Source organism: Podarcis gaigeae (assembly GCF_964106915.1).
Source record: "Podarcis gaigeae genome assembly, chromosome: 12".
NCBI classification, from domain to species: domain Eukaryota; kingdom Metazoa; phylum Chordata; class Lepidosauria; order Squamata; family Lacertidae; genus Podarcis; species Podarcis gaigeae.
Window position 1 is genome coordinate 2,959,755 of NC_139688.1, and position 25,641 is coordinate 2,985,395.

At 50.2% G+C, this 25,641-nt stretch overlaps 1 protein-coding gene across 4 annotated transcripts; it reads right to left on the reverse strand.

Moving 5' to 3' along the window:
• Positions 1-979: 979 nt before the first annotated feature.
• LOC310827743 (zinc finger protein 783-like) lies at positions 980-25,319 on the reverse strand. Of its 4 annotated transcripts, none has more exons than XM_083704135.1 (8): positions 25,264-25,319; positions 23,015-23,120; positions 20,776-21,165; positions 15,781-15,907; positions 14,965-15,078; positions 14,247-14,363; positions 12,706-12,819; positions 980-3,132 (listed from the first exon to the last, which is right to left on the reverse strand). In XM_083704135.1, the coding sequence occupies exons 3-8, from the start codon at positions 21,148-21,150 to the stop codon at positions 2,123-2,125; spliced, it is 1,857 nt and encodes a 618-aa protein (XP_083560261.1). In that variant the 5' UTR covers positions 21,151-21,165; positions 23,015-23,120; positions 25,264-25,319; the 3' UTR covers positions 980-2,122. The 4 variants fall into 4 exon arrangements, with proteins under 4 accessions (XP_083560261.1, XP_083560262.1, XP_083560263.1 ...); XM_083704136.1 differs by lacking the exon at positions 980-3,132 and adding an exon at positions 8,299-9,790; XM_083704137.1 differs by lacking the exon at positions 980-3,132 and adding an exon at positions 8,299-9,790 and having other exon boundaries at positions 20,776-21,419; positions 22,152-23,120.
• Positions 25,320-25,641: the final 322 nt, after the last annotated feature.

Consider the following 25,641-nt stretch of genomic DNA (forward strand, 5'->3'; position numbering starts at 1 on the left):
GATGGGAGTAGAGATACTCCTTTAGGTCTACTGGGCTGAGGCCGTTTAGGGCTTTAAAGGTCAGCGCCAACACTCTGAATTGTGCTCAGAAACGTACTGGGAGCCAATGAAGGTCTTTCAAGACCGGTGTTATGTGGTCTCAGCTGCTGCTCCCAGTCACCAGTCTAGCTGCCGCATTCTGGATAACGCTTCAGAAGTCAGGTTCAAGGTTCTTTGAGCAGATATGCTAAAACTGGAATATTTGGTGAGGTAGGCAGCACATAACAGGCTGGGGCAACATACCCCCATTCTGCTACTCTCAATGAAATCCAAATATTTTTCAAGCAGATGTTGCAAACCAGTGAAGGACTGCCAAGCCTGAGAGATCTGCTTGTCCCAAGTGGCTGTGCTCAGCACATGAAAGCTGCATGGACGCAAAACTTGTAACTCCAGTGTCCTCGGCGATACCAACAGACCCCTTTCTTTGGATCCCAAGGGCAAAAGTGAAAGGCCAAAATAATAAAAGGGGCTATATTTGGAGGCCACTCAGTCCCTGATTTCTACCAGCCACAACCCCACATCCCCATCAAACCCAGCCAACGAATCTTCAGTGCCTTCCACGGTGCAAAGCCTGGTGATGGAATGTTTTGAGAGGAGGGAGATGCATGCTCAGGTATCGGGTTCAAAACAGCACGGAATGCGGACACAAATGTCTTCGCCAACCTGGTACCTTCCAGCTGCTATAGACTGCAACTCCCAAGTTGGGGCAAATGTGAACTGTAGTTCCATGCACCTGGAAGGTGCCAGAGATTAGCCAAGGCTGTCTCTACCTATACAGAATGGAATTATTCCAGTGATTCCTTGCAAGAGCGGGACGAGCGGGGATGGACAGACTGTAAAAAGACAGAAGAGCAGAAGTTCTTTCTAATACCTTTAAAACAGGAAAATGTGGAACGGAGGAGGAGAGGAGGGGAGAGAGAAAAACCACACGACGCTCCCGTTTGCATTTCCAGGGTATATCTTTCCCCCCAGGTAAGCCTTTACAGCAGGATTACAAAATCAGGAAAAAATATATCTATCCAAAACCACAACACAGAATGTCCAGCCCCTAAAGGACAAAAGTTTGGGTTTTTAATGAAACAAAAATCTATCGATGCAGGGAAAGTATTTCAGAAAAGACCAGAAGTTCCACAGTCCCAACGGCCACGCGTTGTAGGAGGTGTCCTTATAGTCCCATTGGGTGAGGTTTCAGGCAAGGTGGGTGCCCCCACCTGGGTCCTGCCCTTTCCAGACTCCCAAAATGCTTGGTCCCAACTCCCCGTGGCCCAGTATGCATGGTGAACCTCTTGGACACCTGGAAGAGAGATGAAGGAGCTTCGCTTCACTGGGCTTCTTTGTGGCTTCAGAGGTCACCTGGCCATTCCAGCTGCGATTAAGAGTTTGAAACCCTGAATATACTGGACAGGGCTCTTTTGAACGCAGCGAGACACAAACCGAGTCCTCTTCTCCACTGTTCCAGGCTTACGTAACCAGGCTGACTTATTCACCATTTTAATATTTTAGATCAAATTTCCCCAGATGTAAATCCCCCTCCCTCTTTCGGACGACCCCCCTAACCCTGAAAAGGCACCCGAGCTATAGCAGGGCCTAGTCCAGGGTTTGCCAAACTCGGATCTCCAGCTGTTTTTTGGACTACAGTTCCCATCATCCCTGACCACTGGGGTCCTGCCAGCTAGGGATGATGGGAGTTATAGTCCAACAACAGCGATTGCCTTGGAAACAAAGAAAAGGTGGCCACCTTTAAGACGTCTTAATACTTACATTCATGCGCAACCCCCTTCTCCCCTTCTAAGCACACGTTAGCACCACAACGACCAAAGTCCCCATCAGGGAAACGCCACCCTTATGTGATTTACCATTTACACTGAAGGTGCAGAGCAGCTGCTGTCCTGCAAGGCGTTCGCCTTGCCATGGCAGCTCAGGCTCTGCAACGCACCCTCTGCCACCAAGGCTCGCAGGGGAAAGCTGAGGTCCGGTGAGGGGTCTCTTGAGCAAGCTGGTGGCATCGAGGGCGCTGCTCCTCACGCCCCTTCTGAAGGCGGGAGACCGGAAGATCGGCCTTGTGAACGGCGCAGGAGGTACATCAATGTTTCGAGAGGAGGGCGGCGGTGGACGCCGCTGAGCCGCCTCCCGCAGCCTCCGCCGCCGCCACCACCACCTGCGTTGGGGCGCAGCAGTGCAGCAGCAGGCGCTGCTGGGAGGAGAAGGCCTTGGGACACTGGCTGCAGCGGTAGGGCTTCTCTCCCGTGTGCGTGCGGATGTGCTTCTGCAGGTGGTGCTTCTGCATGAAGCCCTTCAGGCAGACGTGGCACTGGTGCGGCCTCTCGCGGGTGTGGGTGCGCTGGTGTTTGGCCAGGTGGTGGCGCCGGATGAAGTTCTTCCCGCAGGCAGTGCAGCGGAAGGGGCGCTCCCCGGTGTGCGTGCGGTAGTGGTTGGTCAGCTTGCTCTTGTCCGTGAAGCTCTTCTCGCACGAGGGGCACTGGTAGGGCCGGGCGCCCGTGTGGCTCATCTGGTGGCGCAGGAGGTGGTCCGAGCGCCCGAAGCGGCGCGGGCAGAAGCGGCACGCCAGGCGGTCCTGCCCGCCCAGCTCGCCTCCTGCCTCCAGGTGGGTGCTCTGGTGGATGAGAAGGTTCACCTGCAACCGGAAGCGCTGCTGGCACCAGGGGCACGCCCAGTCCTTCTCCCCGGGTGGCGCAGGAAGCGGAGAAAGGGGCTTGGCACTCTCCACCTCTCCCTGGCAGCCCAGGCCAGGCCTCGGGAGGCTCCCATCGCCCGAGGGCGACAGCGGGAGGCATCCCGGAGAGGGGGCGAGGCTGCAGCGACTGCGCCGGTGGTCCTCCAAGACCCCTGGGAAGCCGTAGCTCTTCCCGCAGTCTGGGCACGGGTGAGACTTGGCTTCGGCGCTGGGTTTCGGCCACTCGGCCAGGGCAAGTCCAACGGGGCTGAACCGCTTGTGCTCCCCCGGGAGGCTCCCCGGCCACACGGCTGGGCGAGGAGGACCCTTCTCCCCGAAGGCGCTCTCCCCAGACGTCTCGGGCCCCCACGGCTCAAGAACTTGCTTGGCTTCAGTCGGTGCCTTGTCCGTCGGGAGGTCTGCAAGGGAAGGGGAGTGTGGAAGACAAAAAAGAAGATGTTGAAAATCTGGAATGCCTACCAAACCAAGATGTTGTGAGCCGCTCTGAGCCCGGCTTTGGCTGGGGAAGGCAGGATATAAATAAAATTTTATTATTTATGATGATGATGTGCTCTCCTCCCAAGCCCATGTTCCCGGGGCCCTCACATTCCTGTCTCAGTGACGTCTACGCTGGATTGGTCACGTATACAGAATGGAAGATGGCAAGATCCCCAAGGATTTTCTCTACGGGGAGCTGGCTTCCCACTAGCAGACCAAAGATGTCTGTATACACGACATGAAGGCTGGCAACATCAACCCTGCTGTGTGGGAATCCCTTGCAGACAACCGCAGTGCATGGAGACAGACGGTCAGGTTGTGCATCCAGAGCAGTGACCATAGGAGGAATGACCGCTGGGAGGAGCACAGAGACCAAAAACGCCCTGGTGCAGCTGCAGCAGCACAACCGGACGCTTTCATCTGCCCCGGCTGCAACAAAACATGTCTCTCCTGCATCGGTCTCTGCAGCCACGGCAGGTGTTGCTACCTTCCAACAGCTTGAGCTCACCCCCAAAGGAGCACTCCTCCCTTGTCTCCCAAGCCAAATAATAATAATAATAATGATAATAAATTTTATTTATAACCCTCCCTCCCCAGCCAGAGCCGGGCTCAGGGTGGCTAACACCAGTAAAATTACAGTAAAAACATAATAGGGGGGAAAACGCAATTTAAAATACAGGTTAAAATGCAGCCTCATTTTAAAGTAGCTGATAAATCAAAACCATAAGGGGAGGGAAACATAAGGGTCAGACTGAGTCCAAACCAAAGGCCAGGCAGAACAGCTCTGTCTTGCAGGCCCTGCGGAAAGACGTCAAGTCCCGCAGGGCCCTAGTCTCTTGGGACAGAGCGTTCCACCAAGTCGGAGCCAGTACTGAAAAGGCCCTAGTCCTAGTTGAGACCAATCTAACCACCTTGCGACTTGGGACCTCCAAGATGGATGCCAACCACCCGCAACTGCTCCAATCCACATGCAGCAGCCTTCCCCACAGCCTGGTGACCCTCATCCCCCAATGGGGGAGGATATTGCCCATCTGATGTAGTATTCTATAACCTTGAGGGCTGGGGCTGATGTCAGTCCAAAACATTGGGACGGCTGTATAGGAAGGACTGCAAGGCACACTGTGTCCACAAGGGGGCACCGTTTGGATACTATTTTTCAGACGCACACCTCTCTCTGGCTATTAAGATCAGGATCAGGCCAAAGGGGGTCCAATCTAGTCCAGCATCCTCTTCTCACAGTGACCAACCAGATGCCCATTACAGGAAACCCGTAAGCAGGATGTGAGCACACGGGCTGCCCTCTCTTCTCCTGTGGTTTCCGAGAATGAGCATTCGCAAGCACTGCTGCCTCGGACCATAGAGGCAGGGCAGAGCCATTGTGGCTATTAGCCATCGATATAGCCTTTTCCTCCTCCATGAATTTGTCCAATCCTCTTTTAAAGCCATCTAGACCGGTGGCCATCACTGCCTCCTGTGGGAGGGAGTTCCACAGATTAACTGCACTGTCTAAAGCAACATATTTTTCGCTCCATAAGATGCACTTTTTTCCTCCTAAAAAGTAAGGGGAAATGTCTGTGCGTCTTAGGGAGCGAATGTGTGGTCCCTGGAGCCGAATTGCCCAGGGGCAAAAAACAGATTATGTTTTTTTTAAAAAAAAAAAAAAGAGGGAAGGGGGTGTTGAAACAAAGCCTCTGAGCAGCTGGTCGGCAAGCGATCAGGGAGGGAGATAAGGTACTCTAGCGATAAAGGAGGCTGCCTGGGAGGGGGGAGGTAAAGACAGCAAACTTGCAAAGGGGGGAAACAGGAAGACGCTGAGCAATAAGGAGAGAAATTAGAAGAAAAGGAGGAGCAAAAAACTGCTCCAGCTCAGGAAAAGACACTAAGGCAAACAAGAGGGAAGGGAGTGTTGGAAGGAAATAGCGGATCGCTGGGATTGGAAGAGAGATAAGGGATGTTAGTGGAGGCTGGCTGGGAGGGGGGAGGTAAAAGCCCATGGATCCTCAGGATTTTTACATTGGGTCACCCCAAATTCACCATCAGATCACATAGCACGTCCATGGCTACAGCCTGCACCAAATAAATCATGCACCCACTGTTTCGTGGGGCCGCAACGGCACAAAAGTGTGGTTGCAAAGCACGGATCCACATGGATTCTCAGGATTTTTGAATTGGGCTACCCCAAACTCACCGCCAAATCACATACCATGTCTGTGATCACAGCATGAACCACAGAAATCATACATCCACTGTTTCGTTCAGTATATGTATTTTCTTGTTTTTCTCCTCTAAAAACTAGGTGCGTCTTATGGTCTGGTACGTCTTATGGGGCGAATGCATCACCATCATTTTATTATTATTTATACCCCACCCATCTGGCTGGGTTTCCCCAGCCACTTTAAGCAGCTTCCAGCAAAATATAAAAAATAATAAAATGCCAAACATTAAAAAAACTTCCCGATACAGGGCTGCCTTTATGCATGACTTCTTAGCAATTTATTCTGCTATAGCCACAGCAAGCAGGGATTTGAGAACCTAGTCTTGCCCCATCCCAGCCCTAAAACCTGACATTTTGCCCCAGTGAAATCTGTGCCTGGCTAGCAAACAGAGACTAGGGTTGTATGGGGGAAGTGTGCAAATGCTTCTGAATCAGAGCATCCCTAACCACTCAATTGCGGCACCAATTTGTAGGCTTCATTCCGACTGCAAAATGTGAGCCTCCAGAGAGACTGTTGACACTGGTGAAGTTTTTCAATGCCATTTCCTCTATTGTAAGGAGAGAAACTTGCTTCCCCCACCCTCCCTTCTCTTTCTTAAAAGTTTTACTTTTCCGGATGCTGACTTAGACCGCTGGAGACTGAGCACGAGACCTTCTACCTGCCAAGCAGGCGTCCAATCACTAAGCCACAATCCTTCCCCCAACGTGCAACCCCTGTTTTTTAGACGCAGGATATTGAAACCTCCGGTGGCAGTGCACTTTCCTTTCACTCCCCAAGCCCGACACACGGATGTGAAAAGGATCGAGGGGGTCTTAGGAGGCCACAAGTTTCACATGAGCCAGCAGTGTGATGCAGCAGCAAAAACAGCTAATGTTATTATTCTAAGCTGCATCAACAGAAGTCAAGTGTCTCGGCCAAGGGAAGTGAGAATAGCTGCTCTGTTGTGCCTGAATCAGACCAATCCTCGAGTCCTGTGTCCTGTTCTGGGTACCGCAATTTAAGGATATTGATAATCTGGAACATGTACAGATGAGGGTGACCAAGATGATAAAAGGGTCTGGAAACCAAGTCTCATGAATTGGGGGTGCTCAGCCTGGATAAGAGAAGACTTGAGGTGTGACATGACAGACACCTTCAAGTAATAATAATAATAATTTATTATTTATACCCCGCCCATCTGGCTAAGTTTCCCCAGCCACTCTGGGCGTCTTCCAATCAAATGTTAAAAACAATACAGCATTAAATATTAAAAACTTCCCTAAGCAGGGCTGCCTTCAGATGTTTTTTAAAGGTAAGATAGCTACTTATTTCCTTCACATCTGACGGGAGGGCATTCCACAGGGCGGGCGCCACTACCGAGAAGGCCCTCTGTCTGGTTCCCTGTAACCTCACTTCTCGCAATGAGGGAACTGCCAGAAGGCCCTCGGCGCTGGACCTCAGTGTCCGGGCAGAACGATGGGTATCAAATGGAAGCTGTAGTAAGCTTGTTTTCTATTGCTTCAGAGGGCAGGACCCGAATCAACAAATTCAAATGACAAGGAAGGATATTCCGACTCAACATTAGCAATAACATTTCTGGTGGCAAGAGCTGTTTGACAATAGAATGGACTCCCTCAAAAGGTGGCAGACTCTTCCTCTTTGGAGGTTTTGAAACAAGAGGCTTGATGGCCATCTGCCAGATTCTTTAGCTGTGAATCCTGCACTGCAGGGAGCTGGGCAAAATGACCCTGCTTGGGAGTTCTTTGAGAGAAGCTGAATCCCCCATTAACAAAAACCCAGTGTCAAAATCTAGCAAGAATAGTTCCCTGCCTGGAGGAGTTCACGGTCTGATTTTCAAAGAAGAGCATTTCCCAATGCAAGTATCAGAAACATCTGGAGAAATCCATGGAAATGCTGCATTGAGGAAAGGGCTATCTGGGAGACAAGAGTGTCTTTAAGCCTTTCCTTCTGCCTTACCTTTAGACTGGAGAGGGCCTTGCCACGTTTAATTACAAAGAAAGATGCGTTTGACTCTGCACGGTCTCGACTGATATTGGTTAGAGTGGTACCTCAGCTTACAGACGCTTCAGATTACAGGCACTTCAGGTTACAGACTCCGCCAACCCAGAAATAGTACCTCAGGTTAAGAACTTTGCTTCAGGATGAGAACAGAAATCGTGCAGCAGCAACGCAGCAGCAGGCCCCATTAGCTAAAGTGGTCTTCAGGTTAAGAACAGTTTCAGGTTAAGAACGGACCTCCAGAACGAATTAAGTTCTTAACCCGAGGTACCTCTGTATTAGCAACAGTCATTTCCCTCCTTTCTCAAGTTACAGCAGCCACTCTGGAGACAGCCTCTTAACGTTTCAGACTGAAGCAGACCCTCTGGGTGTGAGCACAATCTGCACTGCAAAATATTCTCTGTTTTGATGCCATGCAAGTGACTTGCATACAAGACTTAACATAGGTGCATGCCTTGGAAGACAACTTTCTGCTTGGAAACTGCTTTAAAGGTTTTCGAGAAAGTTTGCAAAACAAAGACTTAAAGCTGAAATCATTAGGTGGAATTCCCAGAGCCTAATGATTTCAGCTTTAAGTCTTTATTTTGCAAATGTGCCCTCCCTGGCTCTGGTCCCACAGGTCTGAACAGGTGTAAGGGGAGCCGGCTCTGGGGCGTGGGCTTCCCTCTCCCAGGGTTCGAGATGGTATGAGGACCCCAACATGGGTGGATGGTGGCAGGAGAAGTGAGGGACTCACAGCACAGATAGCAGGGCCAGGGAAGACGGCCTCACTCATTGCTGCTGTCACCCCACAATGTCACGAAACACACGTGGTGCCCAGAAATTTCCATTTTCCCCAGGAAAAAAAACCATTCACTAACCAGAACGCTGAGCTAATTTCTTTTTCCACATTTCTAGTTTATTTTTAAGTTTCCACAGACCAAAAGAAAGAAAGAAAAAGAAAAATCCAGGGGGAAAGGATATAAAAGTGTTCAGTTCTGAGAAATCGGTGTTTACAGAAAAGGTGAACGGGTGCGCCGTCTCTGGGCCAACAGTCGTCCGTCTTGAGTTATTCTGAAGTGAAAATGTCCCTCTGGCAACCGGGGGGGGGGGGGGGCGGTGGGGAGGAGATAGTGGGAAGGGGCAGCTACAGTATGGTACACTCCAAACGAGACAGAAAAGACAATCCCAGAAGCATTTTTTTGTTACTACCAACGCCACTGTTTTTTCTTCAGCAACTCTGAACAATCTCTAGTCACCCTTAAAATAAAAAGGTCCTATTAAGTACCCGAGAGTCTACAGGATCCTAAACTCCAGGCTAGGAGGGAGGTCTTGGAGAAGCCCCCTCGCAGCCTTGGGGGCCCAATTTCTGAGGTAACAGTCTTATTTCTCCACCCCCTCCCTCCCTGCCCTTCTTCCGCCCCTCCCTGCAGAGCCACAGCCCCGGCGCCGGTGGGAGGGGGCCGCTAGATGAAGATGGCATCCAGCAGGGCCTCCCGGACGGCCGTCCCCATCAGCCGGTTCTGCTCCCGCAGGTGGATCTTCTGGTGCTGCAGCAAATGTTGCTTCTGGGTGAAGCTCTTCTCGCACTCGCCGCACCGGTAGGGCCTCTCCCCGGTGTGGATGCGCTGGTGCCGCACCAGATCCGAGGGGTGGCTGAAGTTCTTGCCGCAGTACAGGCAGGCCAGGGAGCTGCTGCTGCCCCGCCCCGAGTGCAGCCGCTGGTGGGTTACCAGGCTCTTCTTCTGAGAGAAGCTCTCGGGGCAGCGGCTGCACTTGTAGGGCCTCTCGCGCCCGTGCCCCTTCGGGTGCTGCCGGTAGGACGACTTGAGGTTGAAGGTCTTCACGCACTTGGCGCTGCCGTACGGCTTCTCTCCGGCCGGCACCCTGGGCAGGGCCTTCAGGTTGTGGCTCTGCTTGAAGGTCTCCTCGCAGGCCACCGACGTGTAGGCGCCGCCCCCGGTGTGGATGCGCTGGTGGAGGGTGAACTGCTGTTTGTAGGTGAAGCTCTTCTCGCACTGCGGCCGGTAGCCTCCGCCCGCCGCGTGGCTCTGCTGGTGGATCAGCAAGCTCTTGTGTAGCCGGAAGCTTTTCCCGCACTCGGGGCACACAAACAGTTTCTCCCCCGGCCTCTCGCGCTGGAAGCCCGCCATGGGGCTGTGGCCCCCGCCGCCACCACCAAAGCTGCCCTCTCCGGGAAGGGCCTCGTCCGCCTGGCTCTCCGGGTGCCTCCGCTGGTGCATCAGGGCGCTGTAGCGGCTCCCGAGGGAGGCAGCCCCTGGGTGGGGGCCGTGGAGGACAGCGTCTTCGGTGCACTGCAGCCCCAAGCTCTCGCACAGCGCTTTCTGGGCCTGCAGGACCTCTGCTTTGAAGGCCAGCCCGTCATCTGGTGGGTTGAAAGAAAACAGCGTTGGTGCAATGCTTCTTCTCCAAAGCAGCAAACGCGCGCAACATCCGTTTCTTAAAAACTGAGCCAGAAACCTACAACATTCTGCCCAGCTACCTTCTCCTGCCTGTTCAGAGGGAGGGTGCTTAAAGGACCACGTAACCCTTCTGGTTCTGCAGAAGGGCGGGGGCCGGACCCAGAGTGGCTCTGCAGGAACCCGCTTTGCTCAGTCATCAGCGCACTCCTGCCTGATCACTGCACAAGGCGGCCGCGGCCAGCGTGGCCTCTCTGCCGCACCACGTCACGAGGGTACAGAGTCCCTTTTCCATCAGGCAACGTGTACAAAAAGCAACAAGGCAACTCTCTGAATGGTGCAGCCTGACTGGGCATTAGCACCGGTTATTAAAAGTCTCATTGGCACTTATTTTAAACTAAGAACCCAGGTCTGTAAGCTGACAAGCCCCATTGTGCCTTGCTCTCCATTCTACCTGAAAACATTAGAATCAAAAGAATTGCAGAGTTGGAAGGGACCCAAAAGTCATCTAGTCCTACCCCCGGCAATGTCCATTAGCTGTTCTCCATTGCTCACATCAACCCTGCCTGGGAAGTCCTCTCTGCTCTGGAGAGCCACAGAAGGCCTACTCTCACCCGTCCACACTTTCAGCTCCAGGTCCCTGGACTCCTTTGTCTAGCAGGCTACAGACTACAGGGCTTGAGCTGATAAAATGTGCTTCTCTAGTGTGCACTCAAAGGGATCTTTCTGACCCTTGCTCAGTTTACACACTGCAGGTGCCCACTCCCCTGAAATTACTATATTCTTAAGTCAAAGGACAAGCAAACGCTTGCCTTCTCCCCTCTTCCCCCCCATACCCTACAAGAAAGCCACGTTCGGGGTACATTTATACAAGCGGCTGACAGTTCGAAAGAGCAAAGGAAAGCATGGAAATGTGATCAGCACTCGCCCCCGCCTAGCAGCAAACGGCCACCAGGTGAGAGCAGGAGACAAGTCAGAAAGGGGGACAGGCAGTAGCTGTGTTCTTACATGAAGGGCTCGTGCTCATTCTCTCTCTTTCTCTCCCTCTTTCAGCGTCTCCTCTCAGCCTCGCCAGCCAGCCAGCTCTGCTCATCCTTCCAGCAGCCCATTTCTTTGTCCAGGTGGGCTCTAAACCAGCCTCTCCCTCTCTCCACGTTCAGAGCCTCAGTGCCCCTCCAAGTCTCCTTGCCATTCTCAGGTGAGCGGGGCAGGGGGGCACTCAGTGCCAGCGCCAGAATGACCCGGGCTGGCAACGCGCGTGCTTGGATTGCCTCCACTACAAAAAACGGCTCCTGAAAGCAGGTCCTGGCTCTCCTTCGTCCTTTGCTAGTCAAACAGGACAAGCGCATTTGCCCTCCTCAAGGCTGCTGGATCAGTAGACTGAAGGCAGCACACAGGTGGCCAAGATGAGACCATCCGAACCTCTCTGAGATGTTGCTGCTTTGTATTTTTCTTTTAATGGTAGCGGCGCATTCTGGTTCTTTGTACTTTTATCACTCTGTCATGGATGGAAGCTACCATGAGGGCCCAGAATACCACGAGGCAGGGGTTACGCTTTAACAGGAGCAGACCATTTTGCTTGCACACCCCACAAGAAGTGGTGGAGGGTGGGAGGCCACACGGGGGATGTGGAGAGGGCCAACAGCACAGCTAGGAGGGGCGTTGGCTAAATATCACTGTGGATATTGCAAGTGTGATTCGTTGCATAAAAGAGAAGGCGGGGGAGGAAGCACTCAGAATATTTTAGCCAGCAATACAGAAGACACAAGTTCATCCTGAACATTACAACAGAATTCACAGAAAGGGGGCTTGCTGGGTGGGTGGGTGGAAACAGAAGGAGGAAGGCTTTGTTCTGGTGGGACGTGGCTCAGAGGTACAACCAATGGGCTGAAGAAGCAGAGAAACATATAGAGTTTTCCTGTACTACTCTCTTCCCTGGTCCTTAGCATGGTGTGTCTTACATCGTGGAATCACAGCAGTTGGAAGGGATGCCAAGGATCATCTATCCCAACCCTTTGCAACACAGGAATCACAGCAAAGGAATCCCTGGCAGACGGTCACACAAACTCTGTCTAAAAACTTCCAAATAAGAAAAGTCCACCACCTTCCAAGGATGTCTGTTTCACTGCCGAGCAGCTCTTAATATCAGAAAAGTCCTTCCTAATGTTTGGTTGGAATCTCCTTTGAATCCCCTGGTTTAGGGCCTTCCCCTCCAGAGCAGCAGAAAACCTAGGCTACCCCAGTCTTATGTTAAGGTCAAGAGCAATTTGACTCAGGGGCTAGGAAGCTCCCCTTGCCTGGGAGGCGGGCCGTGAAGCAGCAGCAAGAACAAATGCTTTCTTTGAGGCCACAGGATGCTGCCCAACAGGACAGAGTTCTACCAGAAAGGCAGCTCCTCACACAGAGGTTGCAAACTTGATACCGAGGTGGGGAGAATAACACGAAGCCGTAGGTGTAGCTCAGTGACATTTTTATCCTGCTTTACACAAAGAGACCCCTTTTATGCCATAAAACATCATCACAGAGCCTTGAAGCAGAAGGCCCTTTTCCCCACTGTGGGCCAAAGGTACCCAAACACCCCATAAAACACAGCCCCCTCAAGATACAAGAAGAGAGCATCAGAGGCGCTTGGCTTCCTCCAGGTTCTGACTTCGACACCATGCACTGCACATGCGGATTTGCTCAACTGTGGTCACTTCGACACAGGGCCCACAGCCGCGGCACTAAATGGGCTGAGGAGAACAACGTTCTGCTCGGACGTGTTGCTCAGGCTCAATTGTAGCAGCTGGAAGGGTTGGCAGCCTGATTCGCTCCAAACGCAAAGCGCCTCTGTAACGTCTCCGCCCCTACTGCACCCAGGTGCGCCAGGTGCAACACTCACCAGCGCGAGGCTTGATGCGCAGCTCGCCTTCCTCTGTGCCTTCTGGGCCCTCGAGGTTCACCTCTTGCTCCCGCTTCCCTGGAGAGCCAAAGGAGGATCCGGCAGCCCCATAGTCTGTGCCAATGAAAAGAGCAGTTAGGAGGAAGCTCAACTTGGGGCTATTTATTCTCTCTCCCCTCCCACGACTCGCTTTAGGGCAGCAACATGGGCATCACCTGGCTGAGTCTCTGCAGGACTTCAGAAAGCACCTTGGCAGGGGGCACAGATCCTGCCAGGGGGTTGGCAGTGCCCTCCTCCTGTGCGGTGGCATGAACAGGGCCCTTGGCAGACCACAGGAAGGCATTTTTACCACTCTGTTTTTTATTGTTATTAATTACCTTTTATATGTGTGTCAAGGCAATTTGCAGGTGTGTAATTATTATTATTATTATTATTACTACTACTACTACTATTTTTATTATTTACTATTTATACCCCACCCATCTGGCTGGGTTTCCCCAGTCACTCTGGGTGGCTCCCAACTGAATGTTAAAAACACAATACAGCATTAGACATTAAAAACTTCCCTAAACAGGGCTGCCTTCAGATATCTTTTAAAAGTCACATAGTTGTTCATTTCCTTGACATCTGATGGGAGGGCGTTCCACAGGGCGGGCGCCACTACCAAGAAGGCCTTCTGCCTGGTTCCCTGTAACCTCACTTCTTGCAGGGAGGGAACTGCCAGAAGGCCCTCGGAGCTGGACCTCCATGTCCAGGCTGAGCGATGGGGGTGGAGATGCTCCTTCAGGTACACAGGACAGAGGCCATTTAAGGCCTTAAAGGTCAGCACCAACACTTTGAATTGTACTCGGAAACGTACTGGGAGCCAATGCAGGTCTCTCAGGACTGGTGTTATATGGTCTCAGCGGCCGCTCCCAGTCAGCATAAAATAAGCTATAGTTTTAAAATGAATACAACCCCCACCCCCCAAAAAAAAATCTGTTGAAAAACTATCCAAAATGAGCATCTAGGGCTTTTCCTTCAGCTGGAAAACTCTGTCGCCTCTTTATTCTACAGAACCACATTGAAAGTCAATGTAGTAATGAACCTAAGAAGAGGCCTGCTGGGATAAAAGGGCCAACTTCCCGTCTAGCCCAGAATCCTGTTCTCACAGCAGCCCACCAGACACCCACCATGGGAAGCCAGGAAGCAGGAGCCAAGCACAGGAGCCCTCTGCCCTCTTGCAGTCGACAGTAGCTGGTGTGCGGACTGTGGAGGCGGGGCATGGCCGTCAGGTTTAGCAGTACCTCCCCACGATGTTTCAGACCAACTATTCAAACCATATTTTAAATTCCAGCTGAATATATTTAGCATTCATGCTTGGGGGGGTGCAGAGGAGAAGTTTTCTTAGACCCTGCTGCAAGAGTTGCATTCAACATTTCTTTCCATTGCAAAAACCGTGAGGAGAATCCAGTCAAGATTCTTTTCCGAGCGGATTTTGTATTTTCTGAAACCCTGAAATACTCTGGACAAAAACGGCCTAACCTAGAGGTTCCACTCACCAACACTGTGGTCGCTCAGAGCTGCCCTTCCTTCTGCTTTCTCCTGGTCTCCAATGACATGTGCACTTTCTCTCCCTTCCATCTGGCAGGCCAGGCCAGGCCTAAAAACCAAGGCTTCTGTTTCGGGAGACACGAACGAGAGGGTGTTTGTTCGGTGAGCCACGTTGCACCAGGCTGCAACTACTCGCTAAGCCTGTTTCAATTTTACTCGATCACAAACCCCAAAGGAGCACAAAGATGGTCTTTCATTCTGCTCTGCTGTAACAGGCCCACACCACCAAGGTGAACCTCAGACATGGGAGTCCTGGCAAACCCTCTTGAAGAGAGAGGAAAATCTCCTGCACATTTTGAAGTTAGTGGGTGGGAGGGGAGAATCCCAGTTGGAAGAAGAAGCAGAGTTTGGATTTGATATCCCGCTTTATCACTCCCCTTCAGGAGTCTCAAAGCAGCTAACATTCTCCTTTCCCATCCTCCCCCACAACAAACACTCTGTGAGGTGAGTGGGGCTGAGAGACTTCAGAGAAGTGTGACTAGCCCAAGGTCACCCAGCAGCTGCAGGTGGAGGAGCGGAGACACGAACCTGGTTCCCCAGATTACAAATCTACCGCTCTTAACCACTACACCACACTGGCTCTCACTGGAGATGGAAGGGTCAGTTAAGACACTCCCGTACATCCTATTCATCCATCCAACCCCTTCTGGGATTCCAGCTGCTTACCTGGGCTCGGCTCTGAAGAAATCTCTTTCTCCTTAGGGACCTCCTCTTCCTCCACACAGGGGCGTTCGCCTTGCTCAATCCGGGACAGGAGGTCAGGTTTTGCAATTGCATAGTCTGTTGGAAAAAGAGAAAAAACAGAACACCCCTTCAGCCCACTTGCTGTACTGAACAGGATTAAGGGAGATGCTGGCAGCACTACCGTACCCACTGAAAATTCACCGCAAGGAACACGCTAGATGACAGGTGCACCATAGAAGATACATGAGCAGGTCCAGAGGTGCTTCAGAGCACAAAGGAAGAGCAAAGTGGGGAGGTGAGGAGAGACTGGGAATGTATCCCTGAACAGGCAGAAGTCATGGAGATTGTGGAGTTCAGCTACTTCCCCACAGTCACCCCTGCTTTGTATTGGCTGTTTTCCAGGTCCTGGACACTGCAGAGCATTCCAGCACAGTCTCCACACCATCACACAGCTTATCACGTGCAGAAAATCAAGCAGTAATCCCCAAACGTGGTTAACAGCAACTGTGTGTTTACACCAGCCCACCATTCAGCCCATCTAGTCCAACATCCTGTTCTTACACTGGCCAATCAGATGCCTGTTGGAAACCCAAAAGCAGGACCTCAATACAAGAGCACTTTCCCCTTCTGCAGTTTTCAGCAACAGGGATTAATAATAATTTTATTATTTGCACCCCATGAGGGAGTAGATGGCAAACACTTAGATAACAGATGAGGTAGATATTTTAAGAAACCACTTGAGCCAGCCTCATGACTTGCATCAGCAGCTAATAAAAAGAGCAATAACCAGTTCTTTACCCAGTGAGACCAATGACTCGTAGTTGCTCTTCATCATGTTTTTGTAGAGGTCCTTCTGCCATTCATCCAGGTTCCCCCATTCCTGCTCCGAGAAGTAGACGGAGTTGTCCTCAAAGGTCACCGGCACCTAGAATCACAGCAGTTGCAGACTTAGACCTTCTAGGGTGAGTGCCTGGCACTTACCTGTCTCCCTTTTCCCTCCAAATCCATCACCTTTTGCAGGGCTAGAATGTTACTGCTCTGGTCTAGAGAAGCTGAAAGGGTGAACAGCCTATCGCTCTCCTCAGCAAGCAGACTCACCAGCTATTCCTATGCTCCCCTCCCCGACCAACATTTAGAGATTTGAAGGAAAAAAACGATATGAAGCAAACTCTTATTATTTATTTAACATACGTATAGAGTTCCCATGAAAAATCTCAAAGTGATTTCACAATACAATAACACCATATGCAATACACCTGCATATATAAAAGCAATTTCAAATCCAATCCAGATACAGACAGATAAATATCTCCACCTAGAAACTTTGTTGAGTTTAGCTTTTAAGAAGCAATCTAGCAACTACCAGATTCAATGCAATAGCTCAATTTCCACTGCCTGTCTGTTACTCTGTAAAGCTCTGAGCAAAAAGTTGACACTTCAATATATAATAATTTAGGTAGTGCAGGGCCTTTTACCGTCTGGCCCAAAGGTGGTGACAGAACTGATGGTAGCTTGCTGTGGCTTATTTGCAAATTTTGAGAATAAAATTGCTTGCATCCGCTGGGATCCTGCCTCCATTGTTACAGCAGATGAATCTCAAGAGTTACCCAGAGCACTGTCTATTCCTATTATGTTGGATGAGTTTCAGTTAGTAAGGCTCAAGGGCAAGGGCAAGGTGCTCGGATCAGTCAGGGCAACCACCTGTGCTCTGGACCCTTGCCCCTCTTGGCTGAAGACTAGCAGGGAGGGACAGCTGACTGGGCCAGGGAGGTGATTCATGCAAGAGGGGGTAGTCCCTGCCTGCTCAAAGGAGGCACTGGCAAAACCACTCCTCATTTATGCTGATGACACACAGCTCTACTCCTTTCCATCTCAGTAATTAAATGGATGAGAGCCTACAAACTGAAGCTCAACCTAGATAAGACTGAAGCACTGTTGATGGGCAGTTCCGTAGACCAAATGGATGGGAGGCTACCTGCTCTTGATGGGGTTACATACCCTCTGAAGAGGCAGGTATGCAGCTTCTGGATCCACTGCTGTTGCTTGAGGCTTAGGTGGCCTCAGTGGCACGGAGCACCTTCCATCAGCTGCACCCCAATATGAACAGGTATAGCCTAACTTCTGTTGCCTATGCTCTGGTAGCCTCTAGGGTAGATTACTGCAACGCGTAATACGTGGGGCTGCCTCTGAAGATGGTTCAGCTGGTACAAAATTCAGCAGCCAGGGCAAGACGGTGTGAGCATATAACACTGATCCTGAACCAACTGCACTGGCTACCAATTAGTTTCAGGGCCGAATTCAAAAGTGCTGGTCTTGACCTATAAAGCCTTAAGAAGCTGAGGACCACATTACCGCAAGTTCCGCCTCTCCCCATATGAACCTACCCAGACCATGAGCTCATTATCTGAGGCCCTTCTTCATGTGCCTCCTCTGCAAGAGGTCTGGAGGGTGGCAACACGAGAGCGGGGCCTTTTCTGCAGTAGCTCCATTTGTGGAATGCCCTTCCTAGGCATCTTCGTCACCCACATTTAGGTGTGAGGCAAAAACATTCCTCTTCTCCCAGGCCTTTGGATAATTAACCTATCTATGGTCTTCTAAACTGTGTTGGGGGTTAACTGTTTTTGTTTGTTACTATGACTATGTATTTTTGTGCTTTTACGTTGAAAACTGCCCTGTAATCCTAAGATGAAGGGAACTATAGAAACTGAAGAAACAACTACAGGAGCCCCCCCCCCAAAAAAAAACAAGCCAAGGGGGAGCAGAGTTTGAAAGTGGGTTTCACAGCTGACACATACAAAGTTGCCTGAGTCTGTCTCTTGCCATCACCCTCTGCCCTATGGAACCTAGTTATCCTGAGTAGAACCTGAATTACCAGGCTGTACTTTTCAGGTGAATTTTCTAGTCCTCATGGTTATGGACATACACTTGGTAATAATCAGGTAGCATTGGCAAAAGGCTTAGGTCTCCGCAGGGCAGGTATGTCATGACATACCTGCTGACCCCACGTTGCTCCTTGACAAACATTTCAAAGTTCTACAGAAAACCAAATTCAAAGCACAACCTATAAGCAAATTTGCACCACTGATACTGAGAGCAGAAGCCGAGTTCTCTTGGGATGATCAACCCAGAAGCGACCCACACAAAGAAGACCCCCTCCCACCCAAATCCAAACCCTGATCCACCAGGCTTTCCAGAAGGGAAATGGAACATTTCCAGGAACAGCATCTATCTCAAGTCTGGGCAATGATCCTATCTTATGAAGTATCATTGTTTCAGGTAGCAAACCATTGCCTGTACTGTAGTGGATATCAGAGGAATGGCTGACCGGGAACATGAGGGCAATTCCATACCTGTATTCTGCCCAGAGCCACTAAAAGTGCAACTGAAGCAATAGAGCTCAAGACACCTCCTTTTAGAGATTTGGCTGGTTAGTCTTAATCAGTCTGTTAAGTCTCAATTGATGTGAAAGTCACTTTGGGGGCAGCTGAACTTCACCAGTGCCTCCAAACCCAACATTTTCCTCGAAAGGAAACTGCCTTGTACTGACACCTTTCCCACGCATAGGTATTTTTTCTTTTTTAAAAAACCATTGGTTTATATTTAAAAAATTGAAGATGTTGTTTTCACAATATAAATGTAGGTGGAAAGCAATCAGAGTTTCCCCGAGTATAAAAGGAGTATCTTTTATCTATCACACTGGACCCTTCCATAGAGTCCCAATGTGGGTGGTGGACTCCAAAGACCACATTGTCTATTAGCTCATGGAATAAAACTATACCACTGAACTGCAAAGTCACCCTCACATTCAGGCAACCTTGAAGCTCAGGTCTGTTTAGTCGGTTTCTCTGCCAAAGCATTTTGCAAATTGTAACAATACTACTCTTGTGCTGAACCTCCATTTTTACTTTTCCAATATTTTGCAATTACCTGTCTTGCAGCCACAAATAAAAAGGCAGCATATCTTTAAATGGTACCATCTCATTTTCCCACGAAAAGTTGTTAAGAATGCCCACGAAGGTCATTTGTCAACTTGTCAACTACTTCACCACGTTCCAAGAATACTTCAAACTCTTTAATTTTCTTACAACCCCCATCACATATGGATACATGTACCTAATCCTGAGCAATCTTTCCTTCAGCATTTGGATTGACGCTTCTGGGGTGCAAGGTACCAAGAATATTATGCATTTTTAGACATTCTCATATATATTTGGAGTCTTAAATAGCTTGTTGTTCCAAAGGGCTTTCCATTTTTTGCTGAGATATTCCTGCACCCAGATCTGTCTCCCAGATCCCCAAAGCTGGTTTCCAGTTATATTCACCTTTTCAAGTATTGTATATATTGCAGCGATTAGGGGTAAGATATTCATATAGGTAAAGGTAAAGGTACCCCTGCCCGTACGGGCCAGTCTTGACAGACTCTGGGGTTGTGCGCCCATCTCACTCAAGAGGCCAGGGGCCAGCGCTGTCCGGAGACACTTCCGGGTCACGTGGCCAGCGTGACATCGCTGCTCTGGCGAGCCAGAGCTGCACACGGAAACGCCGTTTACCTTCCCGCTGGTAAGCGGTCCCTATTTATCTACTTGCACCCGGAGGTGCTTTCGAACTGCTAGGTTGGCAGGCGCTGGGACCGAGCTGCGGGAGCGCACCCCGCCGCAGGGATTCGAACCGCCGACCTTTCAATCGGCAAGTCCTAGGCGCTGAGGCTTTAACCCACAGCGCCACCTGCGTCCCTAAGATATTCATATAATTTCATATAATTTGACATTATAGCATCTTACCCTAGAAGTTTGGGTGGGAAGGGGGCATGTCCACAGGCAGCCACCAGCCTTGTATCCTCTTTGGTGAGCTACTGCAGTGACTTAAGCACTCTCTATGCTATTTAACAGCTCTCACAATAATTCTCTGGGGTACCTGAGAATCCCAAGAGGCATAGCTGGACCACACTACTCTATTCGTTGATAGAGGTTAGGGGGAAAGGACAATAAGAAAAGAGTTGTCCATAATTTCCAGAGCTTGGGGGACCCACTAGCTGAACAGAAAACAAGTTTCCCCACTAGTTTAGAAGAGCAAATAAGGCATTTCTCAACTATTCCAATAATGTCAAACAGCATCTAAGCATGCAAGATGTGCTAAGGAAACACTCAAAACTGTGTTGGTGTCTCCCCCCGCCCCCCAAAAAGCCCTCCACAAATCCTCCCACCTAACACTCAACAGTAATGGAGTTTTGGCAGACGTTATGTAGAATAAGGTAAATTAAAAACAAGAACTCCAAACAGCAACCCAAAAAACAATGCAAGGATCAAAGCCGGAAAGTAGTGAGAATCAAGGCATGGCAAACCTCAATGCTCTGTTGTCACACAATGCAAGACTTAAAAATAAATACAGACGCCATATTAGCCTCCCTGTGGCTGGCATAACTATAATCTTGTGCAGATTTTGACACTGTTCGCTTCTTTACTGTGGACGGCATATTGGGGGCCATCCACAGAACCACACACTTCTCCTCTCTCCATCTCCATCCTTTGACAGCCTTCAAGCACAGTTCGCCATCTCCACCAAAGCCAAGTATAGTTCTTATCTTAACCAAGTTTTCAAGACTTTGGGCTCATGAGCTAGTTGTTTGTGGCACACCGACAGCCTGAAAGAGTTAACCTTTCTACTTAACAAAAGTTTTGCTGGCTGATGATCCGGAAGGCAGCCTTTAATAGTAACACATCTCCAAGTCTGAGGAGCTTTTCACAACGCTGTAAAAGGGGGGGAATAGAGCGAGTGTCCCCCAAGTACCCTTACCTTGGGGGTTTCCCCTTTGGAGCCTGGAGGGAGCCTCAGGATCCAGAAGTTCTGATTCTTCAGCAGGTTCTCCATGTTCTCTAGCCTCCTCTGCAGCAGCCCGTACTCCTGGATCAGCGTCCCCAGAGCAGTCAACTTGCACTCCATCTGGTTGCCAAAGTCCACCACGGCATTCTCACAGTCCACGTATTTCTTTTCGTTGGTCACCATCCGCCGTTCCAGATTCAGCAGCCGTGTGGCGTGAGAATCCACCTTCCTCTCCACGGCTTGGATTGCAGCCACCACCGTCCACAGAGAGAGCTCAGCCATGTTCTGCTTAGCATCTCGGACGAAATTCTGTTCGGGCTGCGAAGGCGCCGGCTGCCGGGGCTCCATGTTGAAACACTGAAGCTGGTTACAAAAGGAGAGAAGAACAATCAATATAGTCCATCTATTTTGGCTAGCTGTCTGCTCCGCCCCCAAAGCAGAAGAAAGTTAGGAATGCAGGAAACCGCATTATGGAACCTCTTTTCAATGGAGGCGCAAGTTACAGCAACAGCCAAGGCGACATTTTTCCACCTTCGCCGCATCAAGCAGTTGGTCCCTTACCTTTCCCGGCCCGACCTGGCCACAGTGATCCATGCGACGGTCATCTCCAGGCTTGACTACTGTAATTCGTTCTAAGCGGGGCTGCCCTTGAAGCTGTCCCAGAAACTCCAGCGGGTACAGAATGCTGCAGCGAGGCTCCTCACAGGGTCTCTGCCATGGGAGCATATTCACCCAGTGCTTTTCAAGCTGCACTGGCTCCCGGTGGAGTACAGGGTCAGATTTAAGGTGCTGCTTTTGACCTTTAAAGCCCTTCACGGCCTAGGACCCTCGTACCTACGGGACCGCCTCTCCTGGTATGCCCCACGGAGAGCCTCAAGGTCCATAAATAATAACACCCTAGTGGTCCCAGGCCCTAAGGAAGTTAGATTGGCTTCAACCAGAGCCAGGGCCTTTTCAACTCTGGCTCCGGCCTGGTGGAATGCTCTGCCTCATGAGACCAGGGCCCTGCAGGATCTGATTTCTTTCCGCAGGGCCTGTAAGACAGAGTTGTTCCGCCTGGCCTTTGGCTTGGAGCCAATTTGATTCCCTCCCTCCCTCTTTTTTTCCCCTCTTTCTTTCTTTTCCTTCTCCTCCTGTGATGAGGATACATTTTAATATTTTAATGTTCCATTATTTTAATGTTGTATTTTATTTTTGTTTTTAAGTTGTAATCATTCATCTTGTTTTTATTATTGCTTGTAAGCCGCTCTGAGCCCGGCCTTGGCTGGGGAGGGCGGGGTATAAATAAATTATTATTATTATTATTATTATTATTATTATTATTATTATTATACAGCGTCAGCCCATACAGGTCCAGATGCTTGGTCATTGAGCTACAAGTCCCTGTGAGATACCAAATTATTATATCAATATTACAGGTTTTACATTTGAGTTTGTGCTTATAAGCCACCTCAAAAGTGCATCTTAGAGCTGCATTAATGCAGGCTTTGCCAAACTGGATGCTGACTGGGGCAGACAGGAGTTGTAGTCCAAAACATATGGAGGGCACCAGGTTGGCAAATGCTTTGTTTGTGGAATCCTTAGGACTGGTTCTCACATACACACTCACCGCCCTTAGTTTTCTATACACTACTAACTACATTTTACACCAAAATGCTTTTAATGCCCACTAGGAATTCAGTTTTCTCTGCATTCTAGTTTTGTTTATTGATGTGCCGCTTTATCACAGCGGTTTACAACAGTAAAAAAAAAGGAATAAAACTATACAAGAAAAGCATAAAATATTAGGAAGTTAAAAATGAAAAAGTTAAAAACAAAGATCAATAGCCCATTGTGAGGGATGTACTCATATTTGCCTGCATTGGCCTAATAAAACAGAAAAGTTTCCAGCAGGCTTTAAAAACTTGATTTAAAGATGATTTTTTACATAGATTCTTCAAAACAAAACCTGCAGATGGACAAAGTTTGAGAACCCGTGAGCTAGACCAATGGTTCACCCAGTCTTGTACTGTCTATTCCACTGCTCTTCACCTGGTGTGTTTGGACACAGAAACATGTAGTGTCCTGGCCTAAGATGGATCTTACCAAAAGCATCCTATTTTCCTTTGTTATTCTTGCTGTTCAGGGGTTTCGGTTCTTGAAAAGAAGCAGAAATATAGAGAGGAAGAAAACAGAGAAGTAACCATGTACAAAGAAAACAAAACTCATTTACCTGGAATACTTGGTAAAAGAGATAATTTCAGTAGGTGCAGATTTCTTCCTTATTACATGACAGCTGCACCTGCCACAACTCTCTCTTCTATGCAACTTGGCTGCATCTGTGGGAGAGAAGAGACACCAAGGTCCACTCCATCATTTCAGCTCAAGTCATTTGCCATCTCTTACCCCCATGCACATCCCTGCACTGGCTATTATATATGTGACTGTAGAAAATGTGTAACATTACCTAAGGATTTGTAACTGAATTAATTTTTTCCTTCTCCCCCAAATCCCATTTTAAATAGTATTTTGTCTATTAGGATGAATGTCTTTGCTTTGGGGGGGGGGGGGTGGAACCATTAAGCATATTGGCAGAAAATTTTTATATAAATTACTGTAATTATTTTAAAGAATTCTAAGCCACTCTTCATCCAAATGGATGGATCCCAAACTAATTCGCTTAAATAAGTGAACAAGCAAGCAAGTAAATAAATAACTACAAAATCCATGTCTTGCTTTCCATCTGGTCAGCCTAAAGCAGCCTTCCCCAACCTGGTACCCTTGATATGTTATGAACTAAAACTCTAATCAGCCCCAACCAGAATGTTCACATGTACTCCAAAATACTTCGGAGGGCACCAAGGTGAGAAGGCTGTCCTGGGAGAAGACAAATTGTTCAAAGGGGATTCCATCCTGCTGGTTAGTTAAGAGTCCAGAAAAAAACTCTATATTAGTGACAAGTTTTCAAATTAAGAGGCTATTTATTCCCAGCCTTGAGATCCTGCCTCTGCATAAGAACTCTGCACTAAGCCGCAGCCCGCCTCCAAAAAGGGATGTTAGCTGCAACTCCTCAGGCCTGCACATCTGGGCAACGTGCACTTCCACAAGAACGGTCCCAAGAGATGAGTCTCCCATCAAAGCAGAACACTGAGGACATAACCACCCTTTCCTTGTCTCCTTCAGAACCCCCATTATACAAAAATAAGCACATCCTTCTGGACCTGGAAGCTGCATGGAGAGAGAATCCCTCTTCCACTGCAACCCCCCCCCCAAAAAAAGCACACTGACCAAGAGCCTCCCACCCCCTGTGCCATGCAGAAACAAGCACACAGGGCAGCATTTCTCTCTCTCTCTCTCTCTCTCTCTCTCTCTCTCTCTCTCTCTCACACACACACACACACACAGAGCTTCCCCTCCCAGGGATGCTCCTAACCAACCTTTCCCAACCCCCACCCTCCCTTGCCAGGCAGAAGCAGTCATCACACACACACACACACACACAGAGAGAGAGAGAGAGAGAGAGAGAGAGAGAGAGACCCTCCAAGGCCAACACTTTCTCATGCACACACACACCACCCCCTTCCCTGGCTCCCCACCTCCCTCTCCCTGCAGAAACAGTCCTCTTGTTGTAAGCTATTTTCTGGCTTACAACAATCTTGCACACTTACATTTACACACACACACACACAAGCCAGTCCCTCTTAGGCCAACAGCACTAAGCTCCCTTTCTCTCTCTCTCTCTCTCTCTCTCTCTCTCTCTCTCTCTCCCTCCCTCCCTCCCTCCCTCCCTCCCTCCCTCATGCACCCCCTCCCCCTCCCTGGCTCCCAACCTCTCTCCTCCCTCTCCCTGCACAAACAGTCATCTTGAACACACACACACACACACTCTCACTCTCTCTCTCTCCAAGGCCTACAACGTCGCTCCCTCCCTCTCTCCCTCCCCTCCCCCTGGATGCTCCCCTCCCCCCTCCGAGGAGCCCCGCCCCAGCTGACAGAAAAAACCAAGGCGGCGCTTCCATATCTCCCCTCAGGGGAAAAAAAACACACACACACTGCCTGCCTCCCCCCCCCAATATTCACGCCCCCCCAACTCTTTCGAGGGGGCCCCTCCCCAGAAGGCCCCTTCAGGGGGCTGGGCGAGCTGCCTTTCCCTTTCTCCCCTGAGGGGGAGACCAGACCAGCCTCACCTCAAGCGGCGGCGCCCCCTCCCTCAACGACACCCCCCCCCCGGCCGGAGCCTTTTGTCTCCCCTCCCCCTCCCCAGGAGGAAAGGGGGCGGGGCAGCCGAGAGCGGCCCAATCAGGCTCCGTCTATTGCAAGGGGGGAGGGGAGGGCCAGACGAGGCGGCCTTCTGAGGGGACGCGCGGCGGGGCTGGGGGGGCTTCTGTCGGGGCGGGGGTCTCGGGGTGGGGGGCGTAGTTGGAATGAGGGGGGTGAGGAAGAGACGGGGAGAGAGGAGGAGGAGGAGGAGGAGGTACCCACCAGAGCCGTCTCACTAACACGGCTGCCGCGCATGCGCGGTCCTGTGTTTGAAAAAAAAGTGGGGACACAGCGGCACGCATGCGCGCGGCAGGCCAGGAAGAAGCGGAGCGGGGAGAGGAAAGAGATAGCGGTTTCCTGTGCGCTAGAGGCGCCGCAGCGCCACCTGCGGAGGGAGGAGTTCATGGCAAGGGGGAGACAGTTCGCTTTCTGCTCTTCTGCTGGTTGCTGTTCCCTGGAGGCGTGCGATGGGAGGAAGGCCCTCCCCGCTGCTCTAGGAAGATAAAACATAAGCAGAGGCCGGCTGGATCAGGCCAGCGGCCCATGTAGTTCTCACGCTGGCAAAATATCCCCAGGAACCAAAAGCTCTAAATCAGTGTT

Coding starts and splice junctions, on each gene's coding strand:
- LOC310827743 (XM_083704135.1), bottom strand. CDS start 21,150: ATGGAGCCCCGGCAGCCGGCGCCTTCGCAGCCCGAACAGAATTTCGTC. Junction 15,908..20,775: donor CCAAAGGGGAAACCCCCAAG/GTAAGGGTACTT, acceptor CTGTGATTCTAG/GTGCCGGTGACCTTTGAGGA. Junction 12,820..14,246: donor TCTGAGCGACCACAGTGTTG/GTGAGTGGAACC, acceptor TCATTGGCACAG/ACTATGGGGCTGCCGGATCC.